Source organism: Xyrauchen texanus, chromosome 24 (assembly GCF_025860055.1).
Source record: "Xyrauchen texanus isolate HMW12.3.18 chromosome 24, RBS_HiC_50CHRs, whole genome shotgun sequence".
Taxonomy (NCBI): domain Eukaryota; kingdom Metazoa; phylum Chordata; class Actinopteri; order Cypriniformes; family Catostomidae; genus Xyrauchen; species Xyrauchen texanus.
The window spans coordinates 1106952-1121951 of NC_068299.1; the positions used below are offsets into that span (position 1 = coordinate 1106952).

Sequence of the window (15000 nt, forward strand, 5' to 3'; positions counted from 1 at the left end):
TGGTCCCAGAGTAGATGAAAGAGCTACAGGAGATCAGCAGCTGCTCGAGATCCATAAGACTGAGAGAAGAATGTCAGTTTCACACATTAATAATTGTAAAAAATTTCTATTACACTCGAGTCAGGTGTGTGACACTTCTGACCTGTGTGTGCGCTCGTCACCCATGAATCCTTCCCACAGAGGTGTAAATTGTGTCTTGTATGTTTCGAGGATTCTCCTCATGATCTCCGCTGGGCTGCTCCACTCTGAAAAAGAGATTAAAGGAACAGTCCTGCCCAATAATGAAAACTCGTTGCAAACCTGCATGACTTTCTTCCCTAGAGCACACAATATGATGCACCAGTACATGATGCTTTATTTACTTTGTTTAACTAGAGAATGAAAAGTTGACATCAGACTGTAAAACTCTAATTGCAACCTTTATTTTTAAGAGTGTGCAATAAAGGCATACAGTGAACCGGGTCTGCCAAGCTCCAAAAGGACAGAAAAGTGTCATTGTGACAGGCCGGGTCGTGACTTTCCACTGGTGCCGAAGACCCAGGAAGGCGGAGGGATATGCCGTAGTGGAGTTCTCGCCGCTACCATTTACCCCAACGAGCAGCCTCGGCCGTCTTCCGGGGTACAGAGAAGCTTGGACGCCTGGAAGCGGAGGAATTGGTCGCCGACCACGAGGGGAGAAGGGGCTCCTATCTGAATGCCTGGAGCAGTCAGGGCCGTTGCCAGGGGCGGAGGAGTTCCCTACCAGCCGCTGAAACGCGGTGGGGTCTGGACCCCGACGAGAGGGAGGGGCTCACTGTCGACCGCCTGGAGAGGGAGAACCGCTGCCAGGGGCGGAGGAGACCCCTTCTGTTCCCCAAGAACATGGCGGGGCGTTCTGTCCGCCAGGGGCAGGAGGACTGCCTCCGATCCGTCCGGGGAGGCACAGCTGTTGTCCGTTAGAGGGGGGAGGAGTGGCCGAGGAACAAGCTACTGCGTATCAGAGAACCGGCAATAAGTGTTTTTTTTCCCTCTCTCTCTCCCACTGCTGCTCCGTGTTGGCCTTTTCCCACTCTTTTAAATTTTACAGTGTTTTTTGGGGGGTACTACACTGTTACAGGAAGTACCCCTGTACTATATATATATAAAACTATATTTAAATTATTTTTGCTTCCCTCCACCTGTCCCCTCCCAGATTCAGGAAGGCGGGGATGACCTGCTGGTAGACAGAGCTTAGGGCACGCCCTGTCCCAGGGAAAGAGGGTGGGGTGGGGTGGTGTGTACATCATGCTGGGGGCTCCCCAGCCCGAGAGAACGAGGGAGGAATGGGACAGGGTGGAGAATTCCAAGTCGTTATTGACTGAAAATCTTCCTCTTGGCCAAAGCTCTCAGATCTCATGAATTTTTAAACTTGTCTCATCAAGACCCTTTGCAGAAGATTTGACGTAACAGACATTTTTCTTGTGTCTCTTTACCAAACACGATGCGATGACGTTTCTCTTAAACTTTCCGCAGTGTCTATTTGCACCCGGGTGGCGGAGGATGAATCTTAGTTCCCTCCGTGTCTGAGACCGTAAATCCGCGCATCTTATCACGTGGCTTGTTGAGCGCGTTACCGTGGAGACGTAGCGCGTGTGGAGGCTTCATGCTATTCTCCACGACATCCACACACAACTCACCACACGCCCCACCGAGAGCGGAACCACATTATAGTGACCACGAGGAGGTTACCCCATGTGACTCTACCCTCCCTAGCAACTGGGCCAATTTGGTTGCTAAGGAGACCTGACTGGAGTCACTCAGCACACCCTGGATTCGAACCAATGACTCCAGGTGTGATAGTCAGCGTCAATACTCGCTAAACTACACAGACCCTCTTTTAATACTTAAATAATATATAAAATGAATATAAATGTTGATTTAATCGCAGTGATTTGGTCACGGCGAATGTCAGGGAGAACAGAGAAGGGTTTGATCTTGTCCCGCATTGCATTACAGCATTACTAATATAGTAGTAACCGTGTTATTTGGCAGAAACTATAGTTTTAATGCAATCAACCGTGGTGTTACTACAGTACTATGGTGATAATATAGTAAACATGGTTAATACTGTAAATGTACAAAACAAATACCATGGTGAAACCACGGTTACTGTAGTAAAACCAAGGTTATTTTTCTAAGGTAAGTTTAGGGGTAGAGGTAGAAGTTAATGCAGTGTGTCTGTGGGACTCTTAATAAACACAATAAACACACTGCCGTGATGCTCATATCCTGTATGTTAGTATTTAAATATGGGTGCAAATAGTATCTGACGCTATTTGCACTGGGGTGTCAATAGCATATACCATTATTTACACCAGGGTGCAATACTGTAGCATCTGCCTAAACTGTGTATCCAAGAAGCCACGTGACGATCCACCGTGCCAAATCTGACATCAATAATGAGAAAGAAGTTTGGTGTGATTTCAAAAGAGATGAAATAAAGTGAGTCGAACGGACTGTGATTATATTAATTATATTATGCTTTTTAGTCCTTTTTGAAGCATGGCAGCTCTGTCCAACATGACATCTGTGCTCCGGAGAAGAAAGATAAAATGAGGGTGATTAAGTGATGACAAAATGCAATTCAAGTTTGCTTAAATCATGTTTGTTCAACTGAATATGCTTTATCAAACGTCTCACCAGACTTGTTTCCATCATCGTCCTCCTGTTCATTCACAACATCTTGGAGTCTGTTAAAGAGGGCATTTCTCCAACTCTGTAAACTTTGATACTATAATAGCTAACTCTGAATCTACCATCATGCCGAATAGTGCTTGTGTACGTTAGTAAAGTAATTAACTTGACTAATGTGAGTGAGGATACATCTGAACTTGTGTTTGTCCACTGGGATGGTGTGCGCGGGCAGAACTCGATTGACGGGCACCTGTTGAAAGGTCACGTTACTTTTTGCAAAGTTGAAGCGATGGAAAAGGCACAGAGTCGTGAGAGAAACACATGATATAATTGAAAGGGAAGGATCTGAAGCATGTGAAGGCCACTGATGCAGTATTGCATCTCTATCTGCGGCCGCCAGACTCATTTAGCAAACTCACCACTTTGATGCCCCGGCTTTGTTCCGCTCTCCCCTTCACTGCTCGGACACCTTTGGCTTCCTTTTTATTGTCACTTTCAACTGTCAACAACAGGAAAGAGTATTAAAACAGGAAATGAGTGTGCGTCTGGTGCGAGTGTGTAATAACAGCGGCTCTTAGATGAACTTGCAAAGGCCAGTGACATTTAATATCAATAACTGTGTTCGTACTTCAATAATGTGAATTTAACGTTTGTTTGCGTAGAGCAAAGTCATGCATCAGATTACACTAAATAACTGGAGTTCTGCAGTAAACACAGTCACATTCAAATGTCAATTGCCTTGATTGCATTTATTAATGGAGGAAACATGTAAACAATTGAATCCATATTATTCAGTAAAGTGACCATGCCATTAAAAAAGTTGGTTTTAAGACAAGATATAAAAAACAACAAACATTTTCAGCTGTAAATAATAATAATAATAATAATAATAGAAAAACTTATCAGGTATACCCAAATAAGGTAGTAATGATGCTTACCATTTGGTGTGGGCACAAATAATGAAAGGAAATTAAATTTAAAAAAAAAAAATTTAAATTAAAGTATTTTTTTAAAATGTTATTAAAATTAAAATAAAAAAAATATTAATTTAATTTTAATAATGAAAGAAAATTAAATAAAAAAATAAAATATTAAAATTAAAGTAAAAAATGAAAATGTTATAAAAAATTAAAATATATAAAAAATTATTAATTTAATTTTAATAACGAAACAAAATAAAAAATTAAAATATTAAAATTAAAGTAAAAAATATCAATGTTATTAAAAATTAAAATATATAAAAATTATTAATTAAATTTTAATAACGAAACAAAATAAAAAATTTAAATATTAAAATTAAAGTAAAAAATATCAATGTTATTAAAAATTAAAATATATATAAAAATTATTAATTTAATTTTAATAATGAAACCAAATAATATTAAAAATAAAATATAAAAAATGTAAAGTAATTTTTTTAAATGTTATTAAAATTTAAATATATAAAAAATAATTAATTTAATTTTTAAATTTAAATTTAAATTTTTTTAAATTTTATTTAAAAATAAAATATTAAAATTAAAGTAAAATGTTTTAAATGTTATTAAAATTAATATATATATAAAAATGTGTAATTTAAATTTAAATATAGTATATGACAAAAATATTTATTGTGATTCACCGGAAGCCAGTGATTATAGTTTATAAAGTTATAAATATAGATATTTTTCTTCACTTCAGAAGGTCTTTATTAACCCCCTGGAGCCGTATGGATTACTTCTATGATGGATGGATGCACTTTTTTTGGCTTCAAAATCAAAGGTACCATTAGCAGGTCCTGCAGCGCAAGTTGCTATGGCGATGAACACCCGTAAAAACCAACCTACCTTCTTGAGTCCGAAAACCTAGAGTTTGCTCAAACTAACCAGAGTAGCTAGCCACAGAAACCCGCTTTGTGCAACAGGCCTCAGATGTGTCGTCTTTGTTTCACAAAGAGATGCGCTAAGATGCGCTAACACACACCGGCGGCTAGACACTATAGCGCAATCATGTCTTGAATGTCTCACGTGAATACGGGACACTTGAGCATATTGAGTGCTGCAATACAGGACAGGGGTCCTCCTAAGCGGGATATAATTTGGTACACTTCTCTGCCCGCTATAATACAGGACAATAGGTATGTCCCCGTATTGTGAACAACACAAGCAGAGCAACTGCAGATCTGACACAAATAACTTACAGTGTGAACAGTCCGTCTAAAGAAAATCTGATTGTATTTATGTCTTTATCTCAAAACGTCGCACATGAACGCCACCGCAAAGTGGTAAATACGAGTCATCTTTGAGCCTCGACTCTGCAAGTTGGGGGCGTGCTGATTAAATAATCATGGCAGAAGCTAATTATTATTACAATAATTACATTTAACTTAGTTTGTATGCCTTAAAACTTGAAAATAACAATGAAAATGACTCATTTAGCTTGTTTATGCAGCGACAAGCATTTGCAACAAAACTACATTTCCCATCATTAATGTGGCCGCACTAGTTTGATAAGATAATGCATTAATTGCATACCTCATCTGTGGCTTTCTCTTCATTTTGTTGCATAGACCTTATTCACGCTAGCGCCATCTTTGCTATTTAATGAGAATAATACTGAGGCTGAGGGATGTACAGTCTCTTCAATGGGCCGTCCTGCAGTTTAAAGTGTTTTTGGGTCACTCTGCGGACAAAGCATTGATCAAACATCTGTCTGAGAACATTCAGCACACACAGAACTCCAGACATCATGAGTTGTGGGAAATCAGATTTATACAGTTTTATATCGTTCATTTATCCCACACAGCCTCACAGATGGTGCTAGCGTGAATAAGGTCTACTGGTGCTAAAAAAGCTTCCTGTCTCGCTAGCAAGTTATAAAGAGAATAGTATATATGAAATTGCAAAATGGGTATGTTCTTTCCAAATAAAACCACTTGAATGTACATCACATCGTATTTAAGATTGTCCGACCTCATTAGTACGAACATCCCAGGAGGACCTGAATGCAGCAATAATTTGGAGGACTCTGTTTTTGCTTTTGATTTGTTTCAGTCAGCAGAACAGTTTCACTCATGATTAGTGTCCAGCGGTGGTTAACTGCATCAGAACATATATGTGTGTGTGTGTTCCAAACTCTCACCTGCTTCATCCATCTGCAGACGCGCATGAAGAACCTGCAGAGAGAAATCTCGCGACACTGAGGTGATCCCATCCGCCTGGAGAACAGACAACGCTTCTAACGGAAGCTCCAACAGCAACCTGTCAGCTAATATCACCACACACACACCAGCATCTGGAAGACACACACACACACACACACACACACATGAATTAAATCTCTGATATCACATCTGATCTCCACATCAAACATGATTTCTGTGTATGTTTCGATATAAACACACACTCATCCACTCTCTTAAAGCACAGAGAAACAACGGAAACATGAAACTATTGGAGCTGTTTTGACCTTTTGACATGACTTCACAAGATTCTCCAGTTGTTTGTGATTACTGGATTAACGTTACTGTGTTTCTTCAACTTCGGGCACTTTTAGCACATTCTCATTAAAACATTTTTCACACTCTCACTAAATTATTGAATTTGTCAACTAATATAATAATAATAATAATATAATAATAGCTAATATTTTATGCATCTTAAATACACACATTTAAGTAATGTTTTCACACTTTTTGCATAATTGGATAATGCATTATTCTCTTTAAGCTATAACTATGAATAGGCTCAGTATTATAAATAATTGTAACTATAGTTATAACACATTATAAGAAGATAATAACATGTTATACTGTTTAAGCTATAACTATGAATAGGCTCAGTATTATAATGTGTTATAACTATAGTTACAATTATTTATAAGAAGTTAATAACATGTTACACTGTTTAAGCTATAACTATGAATAGGATCAGTATTATAATGTGTTATAACTATAGTTACAATTATTTATAAGAAGTTAATAACATGTTACACTGGTTAAGCTATAACTATGAATAGGATCAGTATTATAATGTGTTATAACTATAGTTACAATTATTTATAAGAAGTTAATAACATGTTACACTGTTTAAGCTATAACTATGAATAGGATCAGTATTATAATGTGTTATAACTATAGTTACAATTATTTATAAGAAGTTAATAACATGTTACACTGTTTAAGCTATAACTATGAATAGGATCAGTATTATAATGTGTTATAACTATAGTTACAATTATTTATAAGAAGTTAATAACATGTTACACTGTTTAAGCTATAACTATGAATAGGATCAGTATTATAATGTGTTATAACTATAGTTACAATTATTTATAAGAAGTTAATAACATGTTACACTGGTTAAGCTATAACTATGAATAGGATCAGTATTATAATGTGTTATAACTATAGTTACAATTATTTATAAGAAGTTAATAACATGTTACACTGGTTAAGCTATAACTATGAATAGGATCAGTATTATAATGTGTTATAACTATAGTTACAATTATTTATAAGAAGTTAATAACATGTTACACTGGTTAAGCTATAACTATGAATAGGATCAGTATTATAATGTGTTATAACTATAGTTACAATTATTTATAAGAAGTTAATAACATGTTATACTGTTTATAATTAGATATTGTGAATGCATTATAAACATGAGCTACACAGAATGTGTTACCAAACTGAGTTGTAATGTGGCCATTATATAACAAATAAAAAATAATCATAAATCTGTTTTAATAATAATTAAAAATAAAAACCTTGAGACATGAAAGTGCCCGAAGTTGAAGTATAATCCATATATAATTCATATATCACGTATTAGAGGGATTACACAGTGAGCAATATTTTAGGGCTGAGCATAGAAATAGAAAACTCTTTATTCACTACAGAAATGTACAATACTTTTCCATGTCTGTTCAGGATTTTGTTAATTTCCAAAACTAATCCTAGTTTTAATATTCCCAGATATCTGTGGGGATAGTGGATAAAAGCTAAAAATGATAATTAGATCAATAATCTTCAGAACAGAAAGGTGAGAGAAGTAGCTGTGAGATTGGATGACGGGCAGCACGGGGCTTGTAGGACAGGATTACAGGGGCTCTGTGGCAATGAGACTCATTGGGCAGCACTTAAATACAGTTTCCAATGAGACACACGTGAAAACTCAGGTGATGCGTTTTATTTGTTTTTCTTATTAGAGATATTTGCTCACAAGAAAGTACATTGGATTCAATCTATAGATTGTATCAGTGTTCCAGAGATTAAAGTGCAATAAACAACTGTGATTGGTCCAATTTAATCTGAATGATGAAACAAAACTTTACTAGCAACTGAAGTGAAAATATCCAGTAAAGAGTTACTAATTAACATTCTACCCACTTATCCTGTTAGTATCGATGGAGTTGTCCCAACCTGGTGTGTGTGTGTGTGGTCTGTACCTGGCGGGTGCAGTGGTTTATTAGCAGTTTTATCGTCCTTTTCTTTGGCACGCGATGATGAGGTGGTGGAGATGGACGGAGAGTGCGAGCTGATGATAGACAAGACAAGAGGAATTGACAATCACACACACACACACACACACACACACACACACACACACACACACACACACACACACACACACACACACACACACACACACACACACACACACTTTAAGTCATTCACAAAGGTGACAACAAAGAACATCAGGGGTCCTGCTATAAAACTATTATAACATACAAAGCTATGATTTCAGAAGACTTGGATTATACTGCATAATGTCATTCTCATGGCCACTGCACACTTCCAATGTATGGAAAAGAGCGGCGAGAATAGCTGCACCATTATTTATCTGTATATGGTGGCTGTGATTCATTTTGACTAACAGATCATTTACGTTAAGACTTCTTTTGTTTTGGGGAATATTCATGCCACATTATGTAACAACATTTCCAAAACAAGAGGAGAACTGCTTCTGAAATACTTTATTGTTCCTTTATACATCAGAAAATCAGGGCCAATTCCACACTGGCCCTCTTAGCACCGTGAAAAACACTCACAGGTGCACTGGTTTCTATTCTATACTTGGCTACTCTTTTACTCAACGCAATTCTATTCTAGACTCCCAATTCAATTCTGCTACTCAATTCTGTTTTCTATTCTAGGGTACACTTTTATTCATTGCACTTCTAATCTATTAACTCTATTCTACATTAGTCTTTTAGCCAATGCAATTCTGTTCAGTTCTATTCAGAAACTCTTTTATTCACCTATTTTCAATTCTATCCTATTCAAAGACTGTTTTTTTATTAAATGCTATTCTATTCAATGTTTAATTCTAGGGTACATTTTATTCAATGCAAAGCAATTAGAATCTATTCTATTCTGTTATTTTCTAAGATAATGTTTTATTCAATGCAATTCTATTCTACTTTAGGCTAGTCTTATAATACTACTGTTCCGTTTTCTATTCTAAAATAGTCTTTTATTCAATGCAATTCTATTCTACTTTAGGCTAGTCTTATAATACTACTGTTCTGTTTTCTATTCTAAAATAGTCTTTTATTCAATGCAATTCTATTCTACTTTAGGCTAGTCTTATAATACTACTGTTCTGTTTTCTATTCTAAAATAGTCTTTTATTCAATGCAATTCTATTCTACTTTAGGCTAGTCTCATAATTCTACTGTTCCGTTTTCTATTCTAAAATAGTCTTTTATTCAATGCAATTCTATTCTACTTTAGGCTAGTCTCATAATGCTACTGTTCCGTTTTCTATTCTAAAATAGTCTTTTATTCAATGCAATTCTATTCTACTTTAGGCTAGTCTCATAATACTACTGTTCCGTTTTCTATTCTAAAATAGTCTTTTATTCAATGCAATTCTATTCTACTTTAGGCTAGTCTCATAATACTACTGTTCCGTTTTCTCTTCTAAAATAGTCTTTTATTCAATGCAATTCTATTCTACTTTAGGCTAGTCTCATAATACTACTGTTCCGTTTTCTATTCTAAAATAGTCTTTTATTCAATGCAATTCTATTCTACTTTAGGCTAGTCTCATAATTCTACTGTTCTGTTTTCTATTCTAAAATAGTCTTTTATTCAATGCAATTCTATTCTACTTTAGGCTAGTCTTATAATACTACTGTTCTGTTTTCTATTCTAAAATAGTCTTTTAGTCAATGCAATTCTATTCTACTTTAGGCTAGTCTCATAATTCTACTGTTCCGTTTTCTATTCTAAAATAGTCTTTTATTCAATGCAATTCTATTCTACTTTAGGCTAGTCTCATAATGCTACTGTTCCGTTTTCTATTCTAAAATAGTCTTTTATTCAATGCAATTCTATTCTACTTTAGGCTAGTCTCATAATACTACTGTTCCGTTTTCTATTCTAAAATAGTCTTTTATTCAATGCAATTCTATTCTACTTTAGGCTAGTCTCATAATACTACTGTTCCGTTTTCTATTCTAAAATAGTCTTTTATTCAATGCAATTCTATTCTACTTTAGGCTAGTCTCATAATACTACTGTTCCGTTTTCTATTCTAAAATAGTCTTTTATTCAATGCAATTCTATTCTACTTTAGGCTAGTCTCATAATTCTACTGTTACGTTTTCTATTCTAAAATAGTCTTTTATTCAATGCAATTCTATTCTACTTTAGGCTAGTCTCATAATGCTACTGTTCCGTTTTCTATTCTAAAATAGTCTTTTATTCAATGCAATTCTATTCTACTTTAGGCTAGTCTCATAATACTACTGTTCCGTTTTCTATTCTAAAATAGTCTTTTATTCAATGCAATTCTATTCTACTTTAGGCTAGTCTCATAATACTACTGTTCCGTTTTCTCTTCTAAAATAGTCTTTTATTCAATGCAATTCTATTCTACTTTAGGCTAGTCTCATAATACTACTGTTCCGTTTTCTATTCTAAAATAGTCTTTTATTCAATGCAATTCTATTCTACTTTAGGCTAGTCTCATAATTCTACTGTTCCGTTTTCTATTCTAAAATAGTCTTTTATTCAATGCAATTCTATTCTACTTTAGGCTAGTCTTATAATACTACTGTTCTGTTTTCTATTCTAAAATAGTCTTTTATTCAATGCAATTCTATTCTACTTTAGGCTAGTCTCATAATTCTACTGTTCCGTTTTCTATTCTAAAATAGTCTTTTATTCAATGCAATTCTATTCTACTTTAGGCTAGTCTCATAATACTACTGTTCCGTTTTCTATTCTAAAATAGTCTTTTATTCAATGCAATTCTATTCTACTTTAGGCTAGTCTTATAATACTACTGTTCTGTTTTCTATTCTAAAATAGTCTTTTATTCAATGCAATTCTATTCTACTTTAGGCTAGTCTCATAATTCTACTGTTCCGTTTTCTATTCTAAAATAGTCTTTTATTCAATGCAATTCTATTCTACTTTAGGCTAGTCTCATAATACTACTGTTCCGTTTTCTCTTCTAAAATAGTCTTTTATTCAGTGCAATTCTATTCTACTTTAGGCTAGTCTCATAATACTACTGTTCCGTTTTCTCTTCTAAAATAGTCTTTTATTCAGTGCAATTCTATTCTTCTTTAGGCTAGTCTCATAATACTACTGTTCCGTTTTCTATTCTAAAATAGTCTTTTATTCAATGCAGTTCTATTCTACTTTAGGCTAGTCTCATAATACTACTGTTCCGTTTTCTCTTCTAAAATAGTCTTTTATTCAATGCAATTCTATTCTACTTTAGGCTAGTCTCATAATACTACTGTTCCGTTTTCTCTTCTAAAATAGTCTTTTATTCAATGCAATTCTATTCTACTTTAGGCTAGTCTCATAATACTACTGTTCCGTTTTCTCTTCTAAAATAGTCTTTTATTCAATGCAATTCTATTCTACTTTAGGCTAGTCTCATAATACTACCGTTCCGTTTTCTATTCTAAAATAGTCTTTTATTCAATGCAATTCTATTCTACTTTAGGCTAGTCTCATAATACTACTGTTCCGTTTTCTCTTCTAAAATAGTCTTTTATTCAATGCAATTCTATTCTACTTTAGGCTAGTCTCATAATACTACTGTTCCGTTTTCTCTTCTAAAATAGTCTTTTATTCAATGCAATTCTATTCTACTTTAGGCTAGTCTCATAATACTACCGTTCCGTTTTCTATTCTAAAATAGTCTTTTATTCAATGCAATTCTATTCAACTTTAGGCTAGTCTCATAATACTACTGTTCCGTTTTCTCTTCTAAAATAGTCTTTTATTCAATGCAATTCTATTCTACTTTAGGCTAGTCTCATAATACTACTGTTCTGTTTTCTCTTCTAAAATAGTCTTTTATTCAATGCAATTCTATTCTACTTTAGGCTAGTCTCATAATACTACCGTTCCGTTTTCTATTCTAAAATAGTCTTTTATTCAATGCAATTCTATTCAACTTTAGGCTAGTCTCATAATACTACCGTTCCGTTTTCTATTCTAAAATAGTCTTTTATTCAATGCAATTCTATTCAACTTTAGGCTAGTCTTATAATACTACCGTTCCGTTTTCTATTCTAAAATAGTCTTTTATTCAATGTAATTCTATTCTACTTTAGGCTAGTCTCATAATTCTACTGTTCCGTTTTCTATTCTAAAATAGTCTTTTATTCAATGCAATTCTATTCTACTTTAGGCTAGTCTCATAATACTACTGTTCCGTTTTCTATTCTAAAATAGTCTTTTATTCAATGCAATTCTATTCTACTTTAGGCTAGTCTCATAATACTACTGTTCCGTTTTCTCTTCTAAAATAGTCTTTTATTCAATGCAATTCTATTCTACTTTAGGCTAGTCTCATAATTCTACTGTTACGTTTTCTATTCTAAAATAGTCTTTTATTCAATGCAATTCTATTCTACTTTAGGCTAGTCTCATAATTCTACTGTTCCGTTTTCTATTCTAAAATAGTCTTTTATTCAATGCAATTCTATTCTACTTTAGGCTAGTCTCATAATTCTACTGTTCCGTTTTCTCTTCTAAAATAGTCTTTTATTCAATGCAATTCTATTCTACTTTAGGCTAGTCTCATAATTCTACTGTTACGTTTTCTATTCTAAAATAGTCTTTTATTCAATGCAATTCTATTCTACTTTAGGCTAGTCTCATAATTCTACTGTTCCGTTTTCTATTCTAAAATAGTCTTTTATTCAATGCAATTCTATTCTACTTTAGGCTAGTCTCATAATTCTACTGTTACGTTTTCTATTCTAAAATAGTCTTTTATTCAATGCAATTCTATTCTACTTTAGGCTAGTCTCATAATTCTACTGTTCCGTTTTCTATTCTAAAATAGTCTTTTATTCAATGCAATTCTATTCTACTTTAGGCTAGTCTCATAATACTACTGTTCTGTTTTCTATTCTAAAAAAGTCTTTTATTCAATGCAATTCTATTCTACTTTAGGCTAGTCTTATAATACTACTGTTCTGTTTTCTATTCTAAAATAGTCTTTTATTCAATGCAATTCTATTCTACTTTAGGCTAGTCTTATAATACTACCCTTCTGTTTTCTATTCTAAAATAGTCTTTTATTCAATGCAATTCTATTCTACTTTAGGCTAGTCTCATAATACTACCGTTCTGTTTTCTATTCTAAAATAGTCTTTTATTCAATGCAATTCTATTCTACTTTAGGCTAGTCTTATAATACTACTGTTCTGTTTTCTATTCTAAAATAGTCTTTTATTCAATGCAATTCTATTCTACTTTAGGCTAGTCTCATAATACTACTGTTCAGTTTTCTATTCTAAAATAGCCTTTTATTTAATGCAATTCTAATCTATTCTGTTTTATTCTATTCTATTTTAAGTTTGTTTTTTAATTAAATGCAATTCTATTCTATTACATCATGCTATTCTTTTCAGTTTTCTATTCTAGGTACACTTTTTCTCAATGTAATTCTAATCTATACAGTCTTTTATTCAATGCAATTATATATATATACTCTCTATCTCGATTCTGTTAAAATCTAATTCTATTCAATTCTAATTTATTATGTTCTCTATTCTAGAGCAATCTCATTTAATACAATTCTAATCTATTCTATTATTCTCTTTTCTATGCTAGTCTTTTAGTCAATGCCATTGTATTCAATTCTAATCTAAGTTACTCTTTTATTTGGTTCTATTTGATTCTATTCTTTCTCAGTCTATCTTATATACGCAGACAAATAATAAGTTAATTGTTTAAGCTTTAATAGTAATCTCGATTATTTATTGATTAATTGTGCAGCCGTAAGTTTGAACAAACTGCTTTAGTGTTAGTTAAAAGATCAAATGTCATACAGGTTTGAAACATCATGAAGATGAATAAATGATGCATCCAAAAATCAAGATTTTTCCATGCATTCCTTTAACTGAGGGCTAAAATTGAATTAAACATGTGCCAATATATCAGTGCAGGTGTGTGTGTGTGTGTGTGTGTGTGTGTGTATGTTAGTTATTGTACCTAAAGCATGAAAAGTGAAACTGTGAGAGAACAGGATGCAGATAATTCTCCATTTGCTCAACCAGAGTTCTGAAAACAGAGTCCAGCTCTTCATCTTTATTTTCCTTTAAAGAGAAATAAAGAGAGAAAAGGTTTACACTGAAAAACTGTATAGATTTCTACCCACTTGCTTTATTTCTCATTAAAGTATCTGAAGGTAACGCTGTGTTTTACCGCTAGTTTGCAGGTCTCGCTGTCATGGTTAGCGTGACTCTTTCAGGCGTGTCTGTGCGTTCATACGTTTGAAATCTCGCAGGTGTTTGTGGAGCTGCAGGAGATCTGAGTGTTGAACAGAGCACTTGACCACTTTAGAGCAGATCAGACCATCTACAGACACAAACATCAGACGGTCTTTCAAACAGGCTTCATTTTCATTCAATAAATGATAGTTTCTTAATATTCTCAGTTGATTGTGTAGAGTGACCTGTGCACGTCTGTAAAGAAACTGAAGAGCTAAAAGGAGTTTGTTACCTGTGGAGCTCTTCCCTCTCGGAGTCTCTTTCACCTGCTCATATAAACCTGCATACAGCACACAACTACACAACCACAACACACAAACACACAGTTACACACAGCAACTGCTCTTCTGTAGTCCAGTCATGTGTGTGTGTGTGTGTGTGTGTGTGTGATGTGTCATGTCGGACAGCATGATTACAGTCTTTAATGTCACTAGAGAACAGACTGAATGACCGATGACCTCATGACCTCACAAAAACAGGAGATGGGACAGTGGTGTGAAATAAATCATTTTAAAATGAAAATAATATTCCTGTAAACTTCTATAATGTTCTGATGGAATACAACAAATCAGACTCAGTTTATGACCGAATGAGAACAGAATAAAACAAGAC

The 15000-nt window shown here is 34.0% G+C and overlaps 1 protein-coding gene across 1 annotated transcript in view; it reads right to left on the minus strand.

Annotated features, from left to right (window-relative positions):
• Positions 1 to 15000, minus strand: part of LOC127617486 (cilia- and flagella-associated protein 46) — a 97462-nt gene that overhangs the window by 5339 nt on the left and 77123 nt on the right. The window contains exons 46-56 of the mRNA XM_052089463.1: positions 14621 to 14685; positions 14404 to 14476; positions 14324 to 14360; positions 14111 to 14214; positions 8083 to 8171; positions 5773 to 5925; positions 3072 to 3151; positions 2842 to 2902; positions 2659 to 2700; positions 143 to 245; positions 1 to 59 (exon numbers count right to left, since the gene is read on the minus strand). The exon at positions 1 to 59 is cut by the window's left edge and continues 54 nt beyond it. Coding sequence (XP_051945423.1) covers positions 1 to 59; positions 143 to 245; positions 2659 to 2700; positions 2842 to 2902; positions 3072 to 3151; positions 5773 to 5925; positions 8083 to 8171; positions 14111 to 14214; positions 14324 to 14360; positions 14404 to 14476; positions 14621 to 14685 — 866 coding nt within the window. The remainder of the gene's footprint in view (positions 60 to 142; positions 246 to 2658; positions 2701 to 2841; positions 2903 to 3071; positions 3152 to 5772; positions 5926 to 8082; positions 8172 to 14110; positions 14215 to 14323; positions 14361 to 14403; positions 14477 to 14620; positions 14686 to 15000) is intronic.